The sequence below is a fragment of the Cupressus sempervirens genome, chromosome 9 (genome assembly GCF_028749045.1).
Source record: "Cupressus sempervirens isolate cs-2001-9-10 chromosome 9, ASM2874904v1, whole genome shotgun sequence".
Classification (NCBI taxonomy): Eukaryota; Viridiplantae; Streptophyta; class Pinopsida; order Cupressales; family Cupressaceae; genus Cupressus; species Cupressus sempervirens.
The window spans coordinates 512,449,825-512,472,403 of record NC_143126.1 but is presented as its reverse complement, the minus strand read 5'-3'; the positions used below and the strand labels follow the sequence as shown (position 1 = coordinate 512,472,403).

The 22,579-nt window shown below is 34.0% G+C and overlaps 1 protein-coding gene across 1 annotated transcript; it reads left to right on the top strand.

The window, feature by feature from the left end:
- The first annotated feature begins 17,948 nt into the window (after positions 1-17,948).
- Positions 17,949-21,091, top strand: LOC149539609 (pollen-specific protein-like At4g18596). Its single transcript, XM_089800834.1, has 2 exons — positions 17,949-18,210; positions 20,080-21,091. Exons 1-2 carry the CDS (start codon positions 18,039-18,041, stop codon positions 20,673-20,675), a joined length of 768 nt encoding a protein of 255 aa, XP_089656960.1. The 5' UTR covers positions 17,949-18,038; the 3' UTR covers positions 20,676-21,091.
- Positions 21,092-22,579: the final 1,488 nt, after the last annotated feature.

Sequence of the window (22,579 nt, the reverse complement as noted above, 5' to 3'; positions counted from 1 at the left end):
TAAGACTTTTTTGAGGATTCACTTCCTCCCCATTATCCTTATTGAGGTGGGGTTCCTTTTTGTTAAGGAGGAAAAAATTTATGCAAGGAGGATGGTTTCTGTTATTCTTCTTTTGGGGATTTAGGATGCTCCTTTTAAGTGGTGGAGTTTGAGTTTACTAGTTTCTCCCTCTAGGATTTTGATAGTGAGATTGACTCCTACAGAGATAGAGTAATTTGTGATTTTGGGGGTGGATGTAGTCTTTACTAGAGGGGATGGTAGCTAGGCTTCCATTAGTGATAGTAATTATGTTAGGGGGTTTCTCTCCCATAACATTGGATTTGTGATCTTTCCACCTCCTGATTCTATGGAGGTGGATCCCTTAAATATTATGGTGGGAAGGGAGTGTGTGGAGGGGCACAATTTTTTTGGGAATGCTAACCTTATAGGAAATTCTATTGGCTATGGACCTGTTGTGGTTTCACAATGCACACCCTATTTTCACACAAAAAATGGGGACCCCCTAGTTTCAAAATCCCTACCCAAGCTCCTAGTTTAGGGCCCCAGTCATTTTGGACTCTCCCTTGGGTATAGCTCAAACCTTGATCTCTATCTAGCAAGGTATAGGAAGTTGAGATGAAAAAAAAACTTAGTTTTTGGGCTTCATTATGCTTCAAGTGTGCACATACACACTTCACCCCACTCCTAGGATGTGTAAATGTGCGCATGCGCATGTGTGCACCCTCAGAGGGTGTGCAACTACAAAGGTACAAACCTATGGGGTTGTGCACTATGCATACTATTGGTGTCTATAAATAGACCCCAACCCTTCCTTTCCCCTCACTTGCTCCCATCTACCTCCTTTGATTGCACCTTCACATAGTTACCTAGTGTGCTACTCTTCTCATCTCTGGACCCTTGTAGCAAAACAAGCACAAGGTTAGCCACCTTATGGTGTGCACATGTGCACCCCTAGTAGGTGCATATGTGTGCACCTTTGGATGTAAAGAATAAACATAGAAAAAGCCTAACCTATGAAAATTAAGGCCCTAAAGAGGTGTGCATGTACACACCTCTACACAAAGAGAAACTAAAGACTAACACCCCCCCCCACCTCCCACCCCCAAATGCACAAGTACACTTGCACATTTTTGCACACCTAAACTAGGTGCACACTTGCATAGGTGCACAACTACACACAATAAATCATTTTAGGGCTATTACAGTGCACTAGCACACCTATAAAGGGGTGCTAGGTGTGCTAAGTTTCACATTAGGCCTTTTCAAGGTGGAATCTACATTTTGACCTATTTTAACTATTTTTTGCTTCATTTGTTATGATAGTCTAAGTCCCATAGAGTCTCACTTTTTCCTTATGACTAATGTTTTCCTCTTTTGTGTAGCTCAAATGACATCCTCATCATCTTCCATGGTAGAGAAGCTGGCACCAAAACTTGTTGCTTTAAATTACCAAGGAGCCCTAAAGAAGTTATAATTCTAGGATGGGCATGTAGAAATCTGAGACACAAAGTTGGGACACATTAACTAGAATGCCCTCCTTACAATCTATAATAAACCAAGGGAAAAGTCTATTATGGTATCTAGATTGATCCAATCGAGGATAGTGAACACAACATTCCATCCAACACCACTTCAATCCTTTGAACTAATAATGACACTAGCAAAGCACTGTGTGACTAAGGAAAAGGTTTTGAAGAGCATAACTGGAGATTGTCTTGGACCTCATATGATGGAGTAGAACAATGGTATAAAGATAATGAGAAAGAGGCTAAGGAGCTAGTGCAATCCTCATTCCTAATATATAGAACACCTCTAGGTTGAATAGTAGGAAAAGTGGATATGACCAAAGGATACATGAAAGATGAAATTAGATATGTGATATTCCTTTTAAGAAGAGTTATGGGTCTTCCTATAGTAGGTCACCTTTAGACATGGATGGTTCATTTTATTGAAACCATCAGGACTGTGAAGATGCCCATTGGTTAGGCCACCATCCTAAGTGATAACTTGGATGAGCAGCTAGTCATCATCAAAGAAAAGCCTCATTTCTACATAACATCATACATGGTGTACTTGCTAGAAGCTAGAACCATGTATTATCCAAGCCTTCACAAAAAAAGGGAGCATGGAGGATTCAAATGCTTGTCCTTATGTGGTGTATCTACAACTAGTGAAAAAGAAGCTCCCAATGTAGAGTGTGGAATACATAGTGGTTAATGATGGTTTTGTCTTTTCCATCATCTAGTTTATTGAAGAGGATTATGCAAAGAGAATTCTAGTAGAGACAACAACTTGAATCACAAAAATCAGAGCCTACTACATTCAATTTGAGACCTTCACGTATCTTCAAGTAGATGGTACTCTGTTGTGTCCCAAGAAGCTCGCAAGATACCCCTCAAATAGGTTGATAATCCTAGAAATAACATGCCAACTCACTTCTTATAATAGAGTAAGGAAACAACATAAGAAGACATGGGTCTAGCCCATTACAATTGGCACATTCAAGGTGAAGCAGAAAGAAAATACAGCCACCTTTGGCTCCGAATGGGATCAACATCCCTTGGAAGAATAAAACTCCCCTTTCCCATTATTTGAAAACATTAGGATGGTACAACATCTATCAAGGAAATAATTTTTACATATTGATGCCCTAGAGGATCATTGGATGAACACAATAGATGATTCTGATGTTTGTATAAGGGACTACTATAGGATGAGTCTATAACATAGTAGAAAATGCATATTTTTCTTAAGGCTATAGAGAAGGATGCCAAAGAAGTTATGGATCCTTTGTATAATAGAGATAAAATATATGATGTGCCTATCATGAATGTTGAGATAGGGAGGGATAAAAATGATGACATAAATCACCAAGCTAGACATATGTTCAAGCTAACAAGTGAATGTATCTAGAAGCCAAAAACAATAAATCAACACAAGTAGGAGGTTGAGTACTTTGAGGTTGATAAGGGAAAGAAGAGGAATAGGGTACCCTTTAGGGAAAGAGACAAGTGAAAGAGGTCCAATCAGTACCATCTCAATAAGAGAAAGCTAAACCTCAAGTTGAGCAAGTTAAACTTCAAACAGAGCTAACAAAAATAGCTCTAGATTAGGCACAACCAAAATAGCTAGAGGAGGAACAAGTAGAGGAACAAAGAGTCCCATTGCTAAAAACTATAGAGGAATGAGCCTCCCCCTTAGCTCCAAAGAGAGAAAGGACTAAAATAATAGTGGTGGGTACATAGAGGACAAGATTGAAGAAAATGAATACTCCATCCTCATAGGTTCTATAAACCATCCTAGAAGATGAGGATGAAAAAGAAGGGGAAAAAATAGAATTTGTCCCCATAAGCTAGAGAACCTACTTGGAAAAAGCCATAGAGGAAGAGAGGAGAAGAATTTCTACACTCACACCTCTATCTGCTCCAAGAGAGCCTATCCAAGTATCAACTTCAGAAGATGAACAACATAAGTGGATAGAAAAGATGGAGAGTGAAGCAAATAATGTTGTCAACCTCTAAGAATTTGATTTTATGCTAGTGGGTACTGAGATGGTGGGAGAGAAGATTAGTGATCCTCCCACAAGTGAGCCTTTAGAAGAGGATTGGAATCAATTTCCTCCTCTACCTCAAGGACCTTTAGGTATTCCATCACCACCACCACAAGATACAACCATCATTCTAGATAAAAGGTCAATATCTACACCTCCTCTAGTAGAAGAAGCTCAACCATAAAGTCAAGGAGTGAAGGAGGGTGAATATCAACAACTTTATGCTGATGAAGTATCTAAAGAGAAAAAAATACAATAAACACAAAAAACTCCCCTAGATATAGAGGCTAGGTCCTTAGCCAAAAAAAGTATAGAGACTCCTTTAGAAGATCTTTCCCGTCATGAGAAGACTCCAGAAAGAAGTGATAAGGGAAAGGAACCTGCTATACAACAAACCTCTTTAGCCAAGTATATGTCACCCATGGGCACTACACCAACATGATTAAAGAGGAAGGTTATGTTTTGACAAAGGAGGTACTTGGAATTGACAATAGAGGAAGGAATGAAGGAATTTATTAAAGCTAATAAAGAGGCCTGAGCCACCTAAAGGTGATGCAAGAACACTAGCCTTAATAATGAAGAACCAAGACTAGGACCTACTCATAGATATTTCCATTCCTCCTCCTCATGTTGACACCAAAGAACTGACTCCAAAAGATTACCTAATCAAGGAGTTCATGTTTGGAAGGCCCACAATGGATACAACTAAAGTGATGATCACCACAGGTATGAAGGAGGTGCTTTGATTCATGGACACTACACAAGCAAAATGAACTACTCAAAGGCTACCTAAATGAAGTAGTGCACCCTTTTGACTTGGAAAATCTAGAGTTCACTCTTACAATGACCCTAGGAATAAAAGGAGTAGGAACAAAGTTGGATCCATTTTTGGAGGCATGTCAACAATGGCGTGACATTTTTGAGGAGAAAATACTACAGATAATATAGGGTAACTTGAACCTATTACACCACATCCAGTCAAGTGTCAACAAGTTCTTTGCTATAGTGAACCAAGATTTTGTGTGAATGGATGAAGTACATACCTAGGATAAGGACCTACATGCATTAAAATCAATAAAGGTTTAGAGGTATCAGAAGTTAATGGAGGTATACACTACTGAGGAGCTAGATAGTCTCAATGATCAGATTGAGAAGATATTGACAACAAATAGAGTAATGGATGGATTACATGATGACATCTAGTAGATTAAGGACAAATCTCAAGAGAAATTTTTGGAAGTGGAGAGGTATTATAACACCACATGCATTGAGATTTTTGAAGATGAGTCCAAGACCAAGGTTTTTACGATGTTATTAGTAGTCCAATAATTCAGAGGAACATTCAAAGAAGCTTTATCAAAAGATGATATCATGCAAGCTTTCAAAATCAAAGAAGCATTATTAGAACTAGACACTAAGCTTGGGGATTTTGTGTAGACAAAAATAGAAATTAGTAATTATGGATAAGTACTAAAGAATAAGTATGTGGCTTTATATTTATCAGAAGCTACTCAAATAGTAGATATTATTGGTAAATTCAAGAATAGTCATCCAAACATCATTTTCGTCTAAAGGGGAAGAAAACCTAGATGGTGGAAATTCAATTTTGATAATTAGAAGATTTTTTGGATTTTTTAAACATGTTAGTAAGGTCCACAGTTTCGCAAAGGTGCGGTGACAATTTTGAATAAGAAGTAGTGCATCGATAGTTAACTACTAGTTCCTAATATAGAACATTCCATGCACCAAAAACATATTTTGATAGCATTTCAACTCCAAGAAATGCTTAGACTAACCCAAGATCCCATTTTTAGAGCTTCCAAAAACTTCCAAACCATCTCACAACTTCCTTCTTCTTATCTTCTTATTCTTTTCATGTTTTAAGTCATACAAAGGCTCATACACCCATTAACTGATATAAACAAGGGCGCACACCTTCTTAGCATCATTTTGAGAGTTAGTTTGTATATAATTAGATTTTTTTAATTAGTTTTTGGTATAAGTTTGCATTTAAAGAACTCTCACTCCATACACAAAGGAAGGACATGATTTCTTATAAATACATGGATGTAATATGTACTCCAGGCCATTTTTTTGATGTAATAATATACGCCATTGGTGCTCTCATTCTAAGTGTAGTAAATCTTGTCAAAATGTGTTATTTTTGTGAATGAATGTTCATGAATAATAATGGAGCCAATGTTTTTATTATGTTGTTATGATTCTGTGGCCTTTTAGTCTCGATGTTTGCCTTGTGTTAACAAATTCTATTATTGTGACAAAATGGAGAAAGGATCATATTTATTCTTGCATAGTGTCTTGTCTCGTGTGAGCACATTCTCTATGGCCTCATGATTTGACGAAACATATTTCAGTTTATATTGAATTTCCCATTGATGATTGCATCATTCGACTTGAGGAAGTGTTGCTCCTAATATCATTAGTTTCTTACCCGATCCTTTTGATAATTTAATTTGCAGACGTGTTGTTACTATTGGCTTTTGTTCATTAGGAATTTCCCTTTCAACTTATTTTATTTAATCTCTCATCACTCTATATTTTTTACTTTCTTTTAAAACACTTGGTTAAAATAGGAATTCATATAGTTGCATCGATAAATTGCATTCATCATAATATATAAAATAAAAATATCTCATTTTGTGGTTACCTTTCAAACAATAGTAGATTGTCCAAGATTGGTTCGAACCAAAAAATATCTCCTGATGAACATACACATTTATTTTCAATTGAGCGAACCCAAAAGGTTGAAAACCACCTGAAACCTTGGAGTTGGTCCTTGATCAAATTTTCAAGAAAGGGATTCAAAAGGATTCCTGTCATTCAACATCGTGCAAAATGACAGCTCAACAAGACCTATGGCTATGAAGGTGAAAGAGTAATATGCTACCCATTAACTGAGGTTGGTTTCTAGACCTTTTGAATATGATTTTGTCTCCCCCTTTTGTTTCTTTTCTTCTTGTGACCGGGTGGTTGGTGATAGTTTTAAAGGGATCACCTAGGTCCTTTGTTCCTATTTTTGGTTTGAGAATGCACCTAATAAGGAGACTTGTCCCATTTTTATTCTTAGTAATGCAGGTCATGGTTGGTGGTTTTTCAACATTTGGAACTTTGTTTTTGATAGAGGTAGACATTAGTTGATGTATTTATTGGATTTTTGACACTAGGTGTTGTTAATATGTTGTGCTACAATGTCTAGTGTCTATTGTTTGTACCACAAACTAACACCCTCTTATTGCTTTCTATAATAAAAAGCATTTGGGATGTCATCCCTACCTTTCCAAGTAATTATTTTGGTAATCCAAAAAAACTCAACCAAAATGTCATTATACCAAAGTTTCCTTTGTTCTTTTCTGTCAAACTATATTTAGTCAATCCATCATAATTTTTTTCGTGCACAATAAAATCTCAAGTGATTTTATTGACATGTCATATAGAGTCCATACTACCTTCATGTATGAGTACCTATTCTCAAGTGCCTCTAGTTAACTACACTAAACAAAATAAGTTGACTGTATACTATATCCCTTTACTAAACTTAGACAAATTTCTAAATTTCTATAGTCACTAAAAGAGGGGTAAAAATTTATTGAAATCAAAAGAGACAAAAACAATAGAAGATACAAGGAGCTCTAATGAGCTTTATTCTAAGTGAAAATTTGGTCCAACTCATTAGATAAGTGAATGGAGAGAAAAATCTGATCAACAATATTCCAATCTTTTTATATTCTTGGAAGCCCATTTAGCCAAGTATTCAGCCACACCATTCCACTCTTGAGGGATATCAGTGAAAATAATAGAGTCAAGAGACCTACATAATTGAATAATTTTTTTTATAACCAAATCTAGATGCCAATCAACACCTTCAAGCACTTGCTTATTCAATAACTTCACAACTAGCTAATAATATGTCTCGCAAATGATCTTCTCCAACCACCCTTACAACATTGTTCCACCACAACTAAGATAGAAAGGGCCTCCATGAGATTGTTGGTATGATAAAAATTTTGGATAGACAAAAGAAACTAAAGTTCACTCGAGTTGTTACACCCAACTTTCCCTATACCATCAAGTCCAAGATTTTTTCGAGAAAAGCCATCAATATTGATTTTAAGGAAACCAAGAAAAGGGGGAGTCCAATGTCCCTCATAATTAAATCATTGAGCCTAGTTTCTAGTTCCTTTCCCACAATGGTGAGTGGAAAACCTAAGGGAACTTTCCTAAAGAGGAAAGGAAAAGCGAGTGAAAATGTCAACATCTCCAAATTCCATACTACCTAGTAGGTCATATTTTAAAATTGCTATCAAGATTTAATTTTGTAGTTTTGAGTCAAACTCATTGACCCACGTTTCCTGAGTAGTGATTTAACATGAATCCATCTCTCATGATAATAAATGGAACACTTAGCACTCATTAGATCTATGTGATTCTCATAGAGGTGAAGCACCGAGACTTCTAAGGAGGTCACCCATCCTAGTAATACTCCATCTTGAGTGCACTTAACTACATAGTTTCCTCCATGGTTAAAACCACTTTTCTTGCAACCAAATTTGAAAAACCTGCACCAAGTTTTGTGACTTATGAAATATTCATTAGAAGTACCCTTAATAAGTAGGAGATATTTCCATAGCAAGTCAAATTGTGATATCACTATGAGGATTTGACTGTGTAGTTTTGAGTCAAACTCATTAACCTATGTTTAATGAGTAGTGATTCAACATGAATCCATCTCTCATGAGAATAAATGGAAAGCTTAGAACTTTTTGGATCTATGTGATTCTCATAGAGGTAAAGCACTGGGACTTCCCAAGAGCTCACCCATCCCAGTACTACTCCATCTTGAGCAAACTTAACTATAGAGTTTCCTCCATGATTAAACCTACTCTTCTTGCAACCCCATTTGAAAAAACCTTACCAAATTTTTTGCCTTATGAACCATTAATTAGAAATCCCCTTAATCTCATCAATTGGTAAGTAGGAGATACTTCCACATCAAGTCAAATTATGATATATCTATTAGGATTTAACTATGTAGATTTGTTTGGACAATTTCTTGAATAGAATGAGTAATTTTCCAAGACAAACATATTGAAATATCCTCATATTTATTTCATGTCAAACATGCCAAAGGATAAGGGACAAATCAATAGCTCAAGAAAATTGAAGAAAAGAGGACCTAGAAGAGGGTGACCCAAGCTGGTCCTAGAGCTCAGGCAAAGAAAAAACATACCAACACAGAAAACCCCAAGCAATACACTAAAAGTGCCAAATTTTTTTGACAAAAGAACACTAAAATAAATAGGTGAGAGACAATCTCCTCGTCATTACTAAATAAACCACATATTGAGGGACCCTAGAAACTATGCTTACAAAGATTATCCCAAGTAAGACAACAACTATGAACTATTAATCAGAGGAATAAGTTATAGTTAGGCCAAGAGAATGTATTCCAAACTTTCTTCCACCAAGGATCCTCTACATCACCAAAAAACTATCTAGTAAGCACTAAATACCCTATAGAAACACAATATATACTAGAAGATGCACCACCCCAAGCCAAAACATCATGTAACAACAAGGAACTATATTCCTTGGAAGCCAAAATCTAAGAGAGCTCCAACTTGTCTCCTTGATAACCCCCTACTGGCCAATCAAAAAAACTATTCCACCTATACCCAACAAAAAGGCCCAAATTATAGCTCTCTTTATAATGAGCTACAATATCCTAGACAATAGAAAGGAAGGATTCACAAAGATCCTAGAAGTGCAGATGAGAAGACAAAAGAGGAGGGTTTCCATTCCATGAATTAGTCTAGAATAGAGCCTCAAAACCTTTATTACAAATCCAAAAAAGGATTTTCTTAACCAGCGGGGTAGAAATCTTAAGGGTATTCCACACCATAGAACCTCTTCCCTCCAAAGGAAACCAAGAAATAACTGTAGACTCAACTCCAGGTAAATATTTATGAGATATGATCCTAAACCAAAGTTGATCTTGGCTAGAGCATCAATGTCAATAGAGCTTAGCTGTGAAAGGTTGGCCACTCAAGATGAAAGAGTGAAGAAAAAGGCTTCCCTCCTTCTTTGGCCTACAAATTGTGCCCTATTGATTAGGCTCCATTTAGAATTTTGCAAATTACCACTTCAGAGAAATTTTCAAGAAAGAGCATCAAACTCCTTGGGAAAATACACAAGGGTAGCTTGAAACATACTTCTATAAATAGGAAGAACTTGAATCACATTACAAGAGGGTCACTTGACTAGCAATAGAAAACTACCTTTGAGTCCAATGAATAAATTTTTGGCGTAGTTTATCGAGCATATTCTACCAGAAGAGCCTAGGTTGTTGACCCACAACAATAGGAACCCCCAAATAAGTCAAAGGGAGAACCTCAATCTAAAATCTAGGGATAATAAAAATTCTTTATTGAATAGGCTCAAGAGTGTTCATGAAATATATAGAATACTTATGGTCATTAATTTTTTGACAATAAGTAGCCAAATAAGTATCCAAAGTGAGCCTTAATGATTTAGCTTCCTTAATACAAGCTCGACCAACAAGAGATGTATCATCAACAAACTAAAGATGAGAGAGAGTGGGAAATTCATTTCCCCATCACCACCCCTGTATCATTTTATGGGAAACTTGAACTTTAATATATCTACCAAGGCCTTTGGCCATAATGATAAAAAAATAAGGAGAGAGAGGATCTCCTTTGTGGAGACCCCTAGAAGCCCCAAATAAATCAAAAGGATTTTCATTAAGAAGGACATAAAATGAAGGAGAAGTGACAATTCAAAATCCAAGTCACACACTCCAAGATGAAGATAGGAGCAAGACATTTTTTTTGAATGAGAAATTCTATTTTTACTCTATCATAAGCCTTATCCATATCAAGTTTAATGAACATGATCCACTATTTAAAGGTAGATATATAGACTAGATAGCCTCCAATGCAATGCACACTCCATCCAAAATTTCTTTACCAACTACAAAGCCCCCTTGTTCATCCACGATAATCATGGGAAGATAGACTTTAAGACATTATGCAATTAGCTTAGTAATAACTTTATAAACCATATTACAACGAGAAATAGGTCAAAAGAAGTCTAACTAATTATCCCCTTCCTTTTTCAAAATAAGAACTACAAATGTTGCATTCAATGCCTAGAGCATCTTCTTGTTAGATTAGGATTCTTGGACCACAATCAAAAGGTCCTAATTAACGATATCCCAAAATTCCTAAAAAAAAATCATTAGGGAAGCCATCAGGCCCTAAAGCTTTACCCTTACACATGTTGAAGAAAAATTACTCCAATTTAGACATAGAAATTGGCCTAATAAGAGATTCATTTATTGCAATGGTTACTAGAGATGAAATACATGAAAAGATAGTATTCTCCTCATCATCAACAAGAGGAGAATCATCTAAGAAAAGAGAAGAATAGAATTGAATAGTTTCTCTAGACATAGCATGCAACAAATTCAGATGTGAACCATTAGATTTAAGAAAAGATTAAATGTAACTCCTATTATGACACGCTTGAACAAATTTGTGGAAAAAAGAAGCATTCTTATCCCCTTCCTAAAGATAATCAATCTGAGCCTTCTACTTCCAATAAATTTTCTCTCTAAGCCCCCATTCTTCGAAATCCTTAGAAGCTTGATATTCCTCTTTTCCAAGTGCCTTTGAAAAATCCAAATTCTGAATCTATGTAGCAATGATTGACAACCAATATTAAGTTGTCTTCTTCATGATGTTATGATTATCAAACTTTATCCTATTCCACTTCTTCAACTACCTTTTAACATGCTATATTTTTTTTTAGAAAAGGAGAACATAGTAGTTCCAAAAGATGGGCCACCATCTCTTGATCATTGGACCACTAAATTATGAAGGAAAGAATAAAAGAGCCACATCAACTAAAACTTAAAAGGGGGATTATTGGGAATTGCAATACAACTAGTTGAGAGCTTGATGGGTCAGTAATCAAAACCTTGCCAATCTAGAATTTTAGAAAGAAAAAAAAAGAAAGATTGCCACTATTCCAAAAGCAAGAAATAGTCTAGGAATTCTAAAATAGCATCTTCCCTACCTCTTATATTATTCCATGTTAAAATTCCATTAAGTGGCTTGACCTTTGAAAGATGCATAAGATCCAGATTTTCAAGTTTTGAATATGGCTCTAAATGGGCCAACCCACCTCTTTTCTCCTCTAGACTCAACATTGAATTCAAGTCATCAACAACAATCCAAGGAAAGGAAGGATGAAAACTACAAACATGCTTTACATGCACCTAGAGTTATATCTTTCTAGGGAGATCAATAGGAGCATACACATTAGTTACCAAAATTATCTTACAGGTTTTGGAGCAAGAGGCAATCATTGAAAGAATTGAGTGACTAGAGACCCACCCTAAAGGGTAATTTTCTAAGGGTTCCAACACATAGAAAGACCACCAGAGATCCCCAAAGACCAAACAAATTGACATTAACCAAGAAGCCAATAATGGAAGAACATCAAACCAAAGAATCTACTAAAAGCTTAGTCTCCTAAGTACAGAGGATGTTGGGAGAGTGATTAACCCTCTAACATTCCATGAGAGTAAAATCATTGTGTAGAGTGGAGAAAATTTTCTTCCATGGGCTTGAGAACCCTAGAATCTACCCATAAATCTCCTGTTAGTTTAATTTTCTCTTGATCAATTTTGTAGCCACTCTTTGAAAGGGTAGAAAAAGAGTCTTTTTTGAATGGTCTTTCATCAAGCCAAGTTCAAGAGATCCCTTACTTTTACTGGAATCAAGAACATCTTTCACCAAATCCACCAAGAGAATATCATTGTCTTATGGAGTAGGGGATGACACAATAGCCCCTGACATTGGGCCAAGAGTGGTCTCATTCCTCTATTAAACAAATGTATCATGGTCTACCCTAGGAGAGTCTTGGATAGTAACCCCCTTAACTAAACGAACCACATTGGATGAAGAAACTGGAGGATCACCTTCCTCTAACACCATATTACCTAATACTTCAAATCAATTAAAACCAACATATGAACTTATTCAAATATCTTTTTCCATCTCGAAATAGATTATATGTTTCCATAAATGACAACCCAGATACATTACCTTAGCCAAATTTCTAGTAGAACATGCATCTTCATCCTTGATGTTGAACACCTCTTCCTGGCATCCAGTGGGAAAGAAAATCTAGATATATGTTAGGAAAATCCTTTAATTCATGATGTAAATGATGGAATGAATACTTGAAATGCTTGATGGATTCCTTGCAATTGAGTTCTTAATGGGATTCATTGTTTGGTAATGAATGTCTTTATCCATGGAGCTTGCTTGAACTTGAATCTCTTGATTGCATAATGAATGTATGACATCTTGCATATATGTGTGATGTAATGATGTAGGAGCTGTAGACACCTAAAAATCCTTTAGAAAATAAAATATTTTTATTTTCTAAAAAAAGTCCCTGATGACATCATCATTTTATAATTAATTAATTTTTTATGCCATTAAGTCCCTTTATCTTAATTAAAAATATTTAATTAAGGAATCCCTCCCAAAAATGTTTAAATCTTATTTAAACATTATTTCCTTATTTATTAATTATTTAATTATTAAATTGACCAAAAATTTCAAAATAAATATATAATTTATTTTTTGCCCATAACTTGGCCAATTTCCTTAAGACCACTAACCTCTTCCAAAATCTTCTAATCCTTATTTAATTTTGATTAAAGGCTAATCCCATCATTTCTTACCCCTAATCCCAACTCAAAATATTTAATTAAGATTAAATATTAATCCTCATGTTTATTAAAAATATTTTAATAAATATCTCCTCAACCCAAACCCTTGAAATAAATAAAACTTTATTTATTTCCTAAAACCTTATTTATCCTCATCCTAGGAAGTTCTAGACTCTTCTAGAAAGTCTTCATCCTCATCCAAAGCCTAGACTCTTCTAGAAGATGTCAATCCTTATCTTTGACCCTAATTCTAATCCCCCCCCAACCTTGTCACATTCCCTAAACATGGGTTAAGACTTGCAAACCCAAGCCAAAGTTAATAAATATCTCCTCCTTCACCCACCCTCATTAAATACCATCCACTTGCCCATCTCTAACAAGCCTAATCTAATCTTAACCCAAGCCTAATCCAAGCCTTAATCATCTGCACATTCCTAAGTCAAGCTTAAGACTTTCTTAATCCAACCCAAGTCAAAATATCTCAATTCTCTCACAAATATCCCAACCATAAAACTTTATGAAGCCCACAAAGCCATAAATGACTCTTACAAGACCATTCATTGCTCTTAGAAGCCATTATGAGGGTCTTTATGAGCTTTGAGCCTCCTTTTTTGACCCCTCAACTCCTCTTGCTCTAACCAATGACCTTGTGACATGTGTCACTCCCTGATTGGCTGTAAGGAAGCACAATCCATGTGCTCTCCTCTCATTCAATCTAAACCTTCCATAAGCTTTCTCCCATCATTGCATCCTAGCCCTTGATCCCTCAAGCCCTTTGCCTATTTAAGGAATCCTCTATCAAGCCATTTTAACACAATCTAGAAAGTAAAGCCATAATTCTATTTTGAGAAGCCATTTTTACATCAAATCCATTCACCAAAATCTATCAAAAATCCTCCATTGAATCCCATTTGAGCTTTTGAGCATACATACATAATCAAGCCATCTTAGCTATTAGACACACCTCTACATCAAGTGATCATCCTCATTGAGAGAGCCTATCCATGGCTCATATTCTCATTTAAGGACTTCACTTTGTCTCTCATGAAGTTATGTTAAATTAGTATGCAAATGCATTTTTGATTGTTTTAATTTAGTGTTTCTAACATACTAAAGTAGCATATACAGGAGCATCTTGATTTTCTTAAAAATCTTGCATCAGAAAAAAATATTTATTTTCCTATTTTTTGAATTGTACAGTCTCTTAGTTTTCTTCAGCAAACTATTAGTTTGAAGTTATAACTATTGTGAACCTCATGGCATGTTCCTAGATTTGTGTTCAAGCTATTTCTAGGTTCTCTAGTTGATGTGTTACTTTTTGGATGATATCTTGTAGATTCTTGGAAGAAAATACAATTTTTCTATATTTTTTGTGGTCATTTTGTGCTTTTTGATCTCAAAATTTTTCTTACCAATCAAAGAAGCTTAATAGTGTAGATCCTAATGTTCTTGGCTCCTTGGCCAATTTATCTCTTAGATAAATATTCACATTTCATCAATTTGAGGGAAATTTATATTATTTGGGCCCTATCCTATAATTTGAACATGTTTTCCTAATCTTGAAGAATGTTATCTTGATTTGGTCAATTTATTTGACACTTTCAAAGGATTTATAGGCTATTGCAATTAATCCTTATGTGAGGAAATTTTGGTTATCATGATTATGATAACCTCCTCAACATTAACAGTTGAGATCTCATTGTATAATCAAGTGTCTATGTTTGGAATATATGAGTGCATGTTGAGGGTTCACTATAATTGAATTGTTGATAATAAGAGGGTTGATCTTGCTAGTCTCTAAATTATTCTTCACTGTATGTATTATGTTACTCTTGATGAAATGATTGGATAGATCTTTAGAGGTCCCACCTATCCTTATTGCACCATGTAATCATGGATTGCAGATGTGAAATTGAGAAGGTTTGATGTCTTTAAATACTCATTTTGGGGCTAAGATTTCATAAGGACAACCTTAATTAAAGGTCCTAGACAAAACAAAAAAAAAACCCTAAAGCCCAAAGTTCAATAAAGAACAACTCCCTAGGATAAGTTCAACATGGTCGATCTTGTGTAGGTATATTTTATTTGATTTTTTTAAGACCTAGGGAAGAGAGCCAAAAAGGGGTGTTGGAAGTCACAATCCACCATAAGATCAAGGAGAATTCTGAAATTTAAAAATACATGAAAAGGTCCTAGATGTTCAAAGATGAATTGTGTGCTAGGTATAAAAATAGGAAATTATGCACAAAAATTATATCCAATCTTGAGTTTTGAACAAAGAATGCTGATTTAATATATGCATAAGGGTTAGAAGGATGTTAAATCAATGTGGGAACTCATACATATTAAAATGGGGCTAAAAATGAGTGCCTAAGAAGGTTGCTTACATTTTAGGATCTATTACATGTATAACTAGTATATGATGTTATTTAATATTAGTATTATCAAGGAATTAAAATAGAAGGAATTTTATAGATTAATTGGACAAAAATAATCCCCAAAAAACTAAGCTTAAGATATTCAAAAAATATGGACAAGAAAATTGAAAACATGAGGAGAAATTTTTTTGAAGAATACTAATTTAGTCAAGATATGAAACTATGATAATTGGACATAGATGTTCATAGACAAGGTTGAACTACTATAACTTTCCTTTAGTAAAAAATATCAAACAAAAATAAGAGACCCACTTTTTTACTATTTGATATGTTTGATGTTGACACATTTGATATTAATGTGTAATGTTACATTGACCAAATGTATTTATCATATGTTATATTTTTTTTAGTTACCACAAACTCTATATGCTTGGCATTGAAGTAATTTTGATATTGCTATCACGATTTAACTATGTAGTTTTTGAGTCAAACTCATTGACTCCTGTTTCTATAGAACTATTTGTGATATTGCTATAGAAGTAGTTTATCGTCATAATATTCCTTTAGATCATATGGTCTAGAAAAAAATAAATTTACTATATGATGCCATTCATTTATTAGAACACCTTCTAGTAAATTATAGAGAATCTCTAGTGCGTGTGTGCGTGTGCGTGTGCGTGCGTGTGTGTGTGTAGATATAGATATATTTATATGAAATGTGCCACACATTTGAATCATGCAACACTCAATTATGTGTATAAGAAATTATTGGTCCTAGAAGGATTTAAGGATTTCAAAGCTTATATTGCAACACACTCATCAACATGGGTCACTTACACAATTCATGAGGAGGTGTCTAGTCATAAGATGAAATCTTAGGAGAAATCATTTGAATTGGATTTGTGATCTATGTCTAGCATGCATAGGAAAAAGTTTCACCTTTCTAGTTTTAATGTAAATATACTAAATCATCCTTACTTATACAAATATTGACATTTTACACATGTAAAGGGGGGTTCAAGTGGAATGTTTTAAAAGGTGGCATAACAAGGGTTCAATAGATCATAAATTATAACATTTGATAGAAGGTATATTCATCAATTTTTTGCATAAATGAAAAGTTGTTAGAAGTTGAATTTTATTGTAATGTAAAACTCATTTTCCTAATTTTCAATGGAATCATTAATAGTAATGTAAAATATATTTATAAACTATAAATCATGAAGTCATACTCTATATATTTCTTATGTGATAATTGATATGAATATCTTCAGTATATTTAAACTCTATAATCTTGTTGTAAAAAAGATTTGTATTAAGTTGTGTCATTAGATAATTCTTTATATATATATATATATATATATATATATATATATACTATCACTCATGTAATTAATATCATTGTCAAAATAACTAATTTTAAGATTATTAACATCAACCTTTAAAATATTTTAAACATACAGTATTAGTTACAAGATTAGTCTTGCCCTAGCTTGTCCCAAGTACCAAACACATAGAATCCTAGACATCAAACTCAAACACAAGAATACCTCCTACATTTAAAATAAAAATAAAAATGATTTAACACCTTCATAGTTAGATTGTCTCAATGCACAATAATAAATCAAATCACAAATAAAATAATGTGAAATTTGAGAATACAATAAATCTAAATTTAGGTCATCTGATCATTGAATAACAATTAACTCAAACTCTTATGAAGAGTCATTTGTGTGAGTCCACTTGATATCCAATAATACAACCACTACCAATACACCATCAAACAACTACTCTCACCACCTTTTTGACTCTCACGACCTTGTGAATGGATCTTTAATTTGCCCTTTTTTTTAATCTGATTGGCCCTATAGAAAATTCACAAGCGACTGTCTGATTGAAGAATTTGAGTGGCCAACCAGGAAGAAAAGCTTTAGGCAGGATGATCAAACATCTGGAACAACCTCAAGAGGAACTGTAAGAATCTCGTGACTTGGTGAAAACTTTGAGAGTTAGATAGCCAAACTAATTTAGATTACGTACAACTTTGTCAAGTAAGCGACCAAACATCCTGCTCTCTTTGAGGCCAGTCTCTCAAATCTAACTCTCCATTTAATACATCTACATATATTTGATAAGAATTCAACATAGCCCTCACATGTGGATTGCGTGTGTTTGAAGGCACTTAAACATTTATTTGATAAAAGTCTGTTGGGTGATCTGCCTATGCCGTGTGAGAAAATTTCACCAAGCAATACTGCCGGCCAGTGGACTATAAAATGTTGTTCAAGAGCGTCCCATATTATTCCACCAAGCTTTCTTTGCAACAATGGCATCTAAGCTCTCTTGCACGGTGTTTTTTCTGATTTCCATAGTTTTAATCAGCACGAGTTTCTGCCATGGACGTCAAGAGAAGCCTTCTGCTGTGGTAGTTCAGGGAACTGTGTTTTGTGACACTTGCTCACAAAACAGGCTCTCCGACTCTAGCTATTTCATATCTGGTAATGGATACCCACAAAACCTTTATCATAATTTCTTGATATGTTAGTGAATAATCTCTAACTTCTTTGATTAAATGCTATGTTTTGGACAATACCCATTTCTCTTATCTAATAAATTTAAAAGAATGAGTTGGATGTGAAAGATCTCAAAAATCTAATCATTGGTATCTTTGAAGTACAAGTCTTAGGCTGAACTTCTTTCATTAAAAAGTTAAAGAATTGAGGGTGTCCATTCTGCTAAGTTCGTACAAGAGAATAATCTAGGTCTTATTTCTTATGATATTTGAATCTTGCATTTAGCAAGACGTGATATCTTGTAGATTACAGTGTCTTTTTTTCTTATTATTGTTTTATTCATTGAAAGACTTCGGTAAATTTTTCTCTATTTTTTTCCATTTAAAGAGGTTAATTTTGTGTCGACTCTAAGATGAAATTATGTATCTGCATACTTTTATTTGTCATGTGTAGTAAGTGTAAAGAGATGAGTAGTTAAAGCATTGAATTTCTATTGCGAAGACCCAAATTCTAATTCTACAGTGTCATCTACTGTATGATTCTAAATTGTTTCTCTTGGTTTTTAATAGTTGAATTTGATTGTGAAGGCATGGCTTCTTTGTGTCCTACTTCTAGAATGGACTTATGACAAAAGTCAAATGATTGAAATCTTTCTCTATCTCTTATTATTGTTTTATTTGTCTAGCACATTTGTAATTGCTTCTATGTTTTATGTTAAGTTTAAGAATGTGATTTTATATCCACCCATTTTTTTTAGTAAGTCCAATTGTAAGTCTTATAGAATCATGCATAGATTGTTATATCATTGACAACTTATTTTGGAGATTCAAGTTCTAATCTCTTATCCAAAGTTGATTTTTACTATAGAGGTGATTTATTTGTGCTATCTTGATCTTCTATAGTTGATTTCTAGTGATGAGGTTTCTTGATTCTATTCCTTGATATTTTCTAAATGATTTATTGTGGGGATTTATGACAAAAGTCCAATGATTGAATTTTTCTTCTTTTCCTTATTACTATTTTATTCATCTAACAACTTTGTAATTTTTTTTTTCATTTTATGTTCCATGTTAATCTAATGTAGACTTTAAGAACGTAATTTTGAATCTTATCCACTTTTTCTCATTTGAAAAAATGTGTAATAAGTATACGAAGTTGTGTACATAACCAATTAAACAGTTATGGACACCTGTGTTGCAATCTCAAAAGGATTAAAAACTAGAACGTATAATTCTAAATTGTATCTTCCTATATAGGAGTGGTTTATTTGTGTTCTCTTGATCTTCTTCTTGAATTGATTGCTGGAAGATGAGGGTCAAAACCGGGTTATCAGGGGCAAAACCAGGTTTTGCAAAAAAACTTTGTTGTTTGGTTGGTTAAAATTATAACCCGGTTTTCAATTTCATCTTCCAATTTGGTCAAAAATTGGAAGAAGTTTCTTCCAGTAAAAAGGTGGAATTCGAAATTAAAACCAGGTTTTGAATTTTATGACAGTTTTTTTAATAATATTGTGGGGTCCACAGTATATTCATCTTCCGTGTCAACCAAACGGACCATTGGCTTTCCAAACCACAAAACCAGGTTTTCGAAAACCTGGTTATAAGATAACCTGATTATGTCAAAAAGTCATCTTCCCCAACCAAATGGAGCCTTGATCTTCTTCTTGAATTGATTTCTAATGTTAAAGTGTTTCTCAAAAGATAAGATACTAAAACTTGTTTTATGATTCTGCTTATAAATTTCATATCGAACTCTTATTCATGTTTCTATACCCAATTAACCAAAAGAAACGTATAACATTATTTTGTAAATCTAGACATCTATTCATAAAAATGGAGAATGTTCTTATTGCAGGTGCACGTGTAGCAGTGGAATGCTCTATGAGTAGAAGAAGTAGAAGCTCAATCCGTGTGGAGGGAGAAAGTGATGAGAAAGGGGAGTTCAAAATAGAAATTCCATCATCAAACTTCCTTTCAAAGTGTCGGGTGGAGTTGATAAGAAGGCCCGATGGTTCACCATGCAACGTTCCATCAATCTCCACACCCGCCAAGATCACTCTTTTATCAGCCGAGGAAGGAGTCCGCACCTACACTGCTGGATACTTAAGCTACCACCCACAAAACGTTCCCACACAATGTATGATGGAAGATACACTCAACTTATTTGTACGTGGTAGGGAAATGGCAGAAACTGATGAAACATCAAAGGCTACGGTTTCCCCACCTTCTCTACCCACAGTTCCTACTATCCCACCACTTCCAATGGCCCCTCCCTTCGCTGGCTTCCCACCATTGCCTCTTGCCCCTCCCTTCGCAGGTTTCCCACCTTTGCCTTTGGCTCCTCCAACAAGTATTCCTAGTATCCCTAGTTTTAGTTTTCCACCTTTGTCTCCCTTTGCTTTCACCTTCCCTCCCTTCCCATTCTTCACCCCACCTCCTCCTTCCAAATAGTCCATTTCTTCCCTATATTTTTCCTTAGTAAGTTTGTGTAGGTTACTCCCCACCTTCTCTTTCTATGTAGTCCTATTTTTACCACCTCCCTTTCCATTCTTCGCCCCATCTCTTCCTTTTCATTAGCTCATTTGCTCCTTCCATTCTACCTTGTGGGTTTATGTGAGCTCTTCCTTTTCATTAGTTCATTTGCTCCCCCTTCTATTTTATCTTGTGGGTTTATGTGAGTTACTATGTATTAATGGTAGACATATATAGTCTAGGTGGTTGATGTTACACTTTATTGTTATTATTGATTTGGTTGTGTTATCAAGCTGATTCTTGATGTTTTAGAGTGGAGCTCTATCTTTCTTAGACATTCTACGAGTTTATTGTTTCTATTTAATATTAATATATTGTATGTTTCATTTGTATTATTCTTACTTTGGGTGTCTTTGTCCTTAAGACAATTCTAGGTATTTTACAATATTCAACTTTTGCTTCTTTGAGATTTCTATGAATTTAACATTCCTATTTGATGTTAATAATATATTGCATTTTCTCTATTGTGTTATTCTTATTCTCCATTGTCTAATTTTTAAGTTTTTAGTTAATAAGTCTTGTAAATCTTCTAAAAGAAATTCCATGCTATAATATGAAGTGTTTCAAATAAATATACACATTAACTTCAACCTACAACTGAAATTGTTTTATATTAGCCTTATCCTACAATTAAAATTGTTCCTCGAAGATCTTGTAATTTTACTCTAAATATTGTTCAATGTTGTGTTTATATTAAACTAGTAAATGTGTGAGTTTATGTAAAAGTTAGTAAAGTTGTTCTAATTTTTATTAAAGATATATTAGTGTATTCCAAAGTTGCATGGGTCCACATAAATGGATGCAAACATAGATATGGTATTGAATATAGATACAACCTTTTTCAAAGATACCAAATATGGATGTGGCTAACATGACACTGATAAAATAAAATAAATAAATATTGAAATTTTTTTTAAATTTATCTATCATGAGCACTACATGATCTATGTACAAAATAAAATGCATTGAAATACATATATAGATTGTTGTATATATATAGACATGTACACGTTTATTTACTAATATAATTATTAATAATTTTCTAATAATCTATATGTAGTAATATAATTATGACAAATTATTTATATTCTTTAAACTTATTAATATTATGATTTCTATAAAATATTTAAGTCATTTCCTTTCTAAAATGACTTTCTCATGCCAAAAAATTGTGAGCCCTCTCTTTGGATCTTTTTGTTCTGCCCTCTCTAGATTGTTTTTTTTGGCTATAAAATATAAATAAGAAAGTTACCTTAGCTTTCCTTATTTTTATCCATATAATTTTTGGGGGCTTGAATTATAATAAGGTAATTTTAAATTTATTTTTAGTTTCTATTTTGGCTTTACGATTTCTGTTTTTTAAAAAAACTAGTATAAGAGTTTTAAAATTAATTAAAATTATAAAATTTTCAATATTTCTATTTTTATAAATACTTTACTTTGAATTATGTTATTGATTGACAAGTTTTAAAAAAAAAAAATTGCAAAATTTTATATCTATATTATTAATTACTGGAAGAAAGAACCAAAAATAAGACATTCATTCCTTAATAAAAAAATATTACAATATAGATGTAGGAATATAATATCTACATAATGAAGCATTGCTTTGTGTTGTCAACGTGTCCAACAAAAGCACATATAGTTATCCACCTATCACTCATTCCTAAAATTAACCCATACATTATAATGAGCCATATAGACAAGAAAACCTCAAATGCCCTAACCACAAACTATCTCCTACATCAAAATTAGCCAAAAAGGTTAACAATCTAAACAAGGTGTACATTTTGATTTACAATTGCACTTCAGAAACAAGCAAA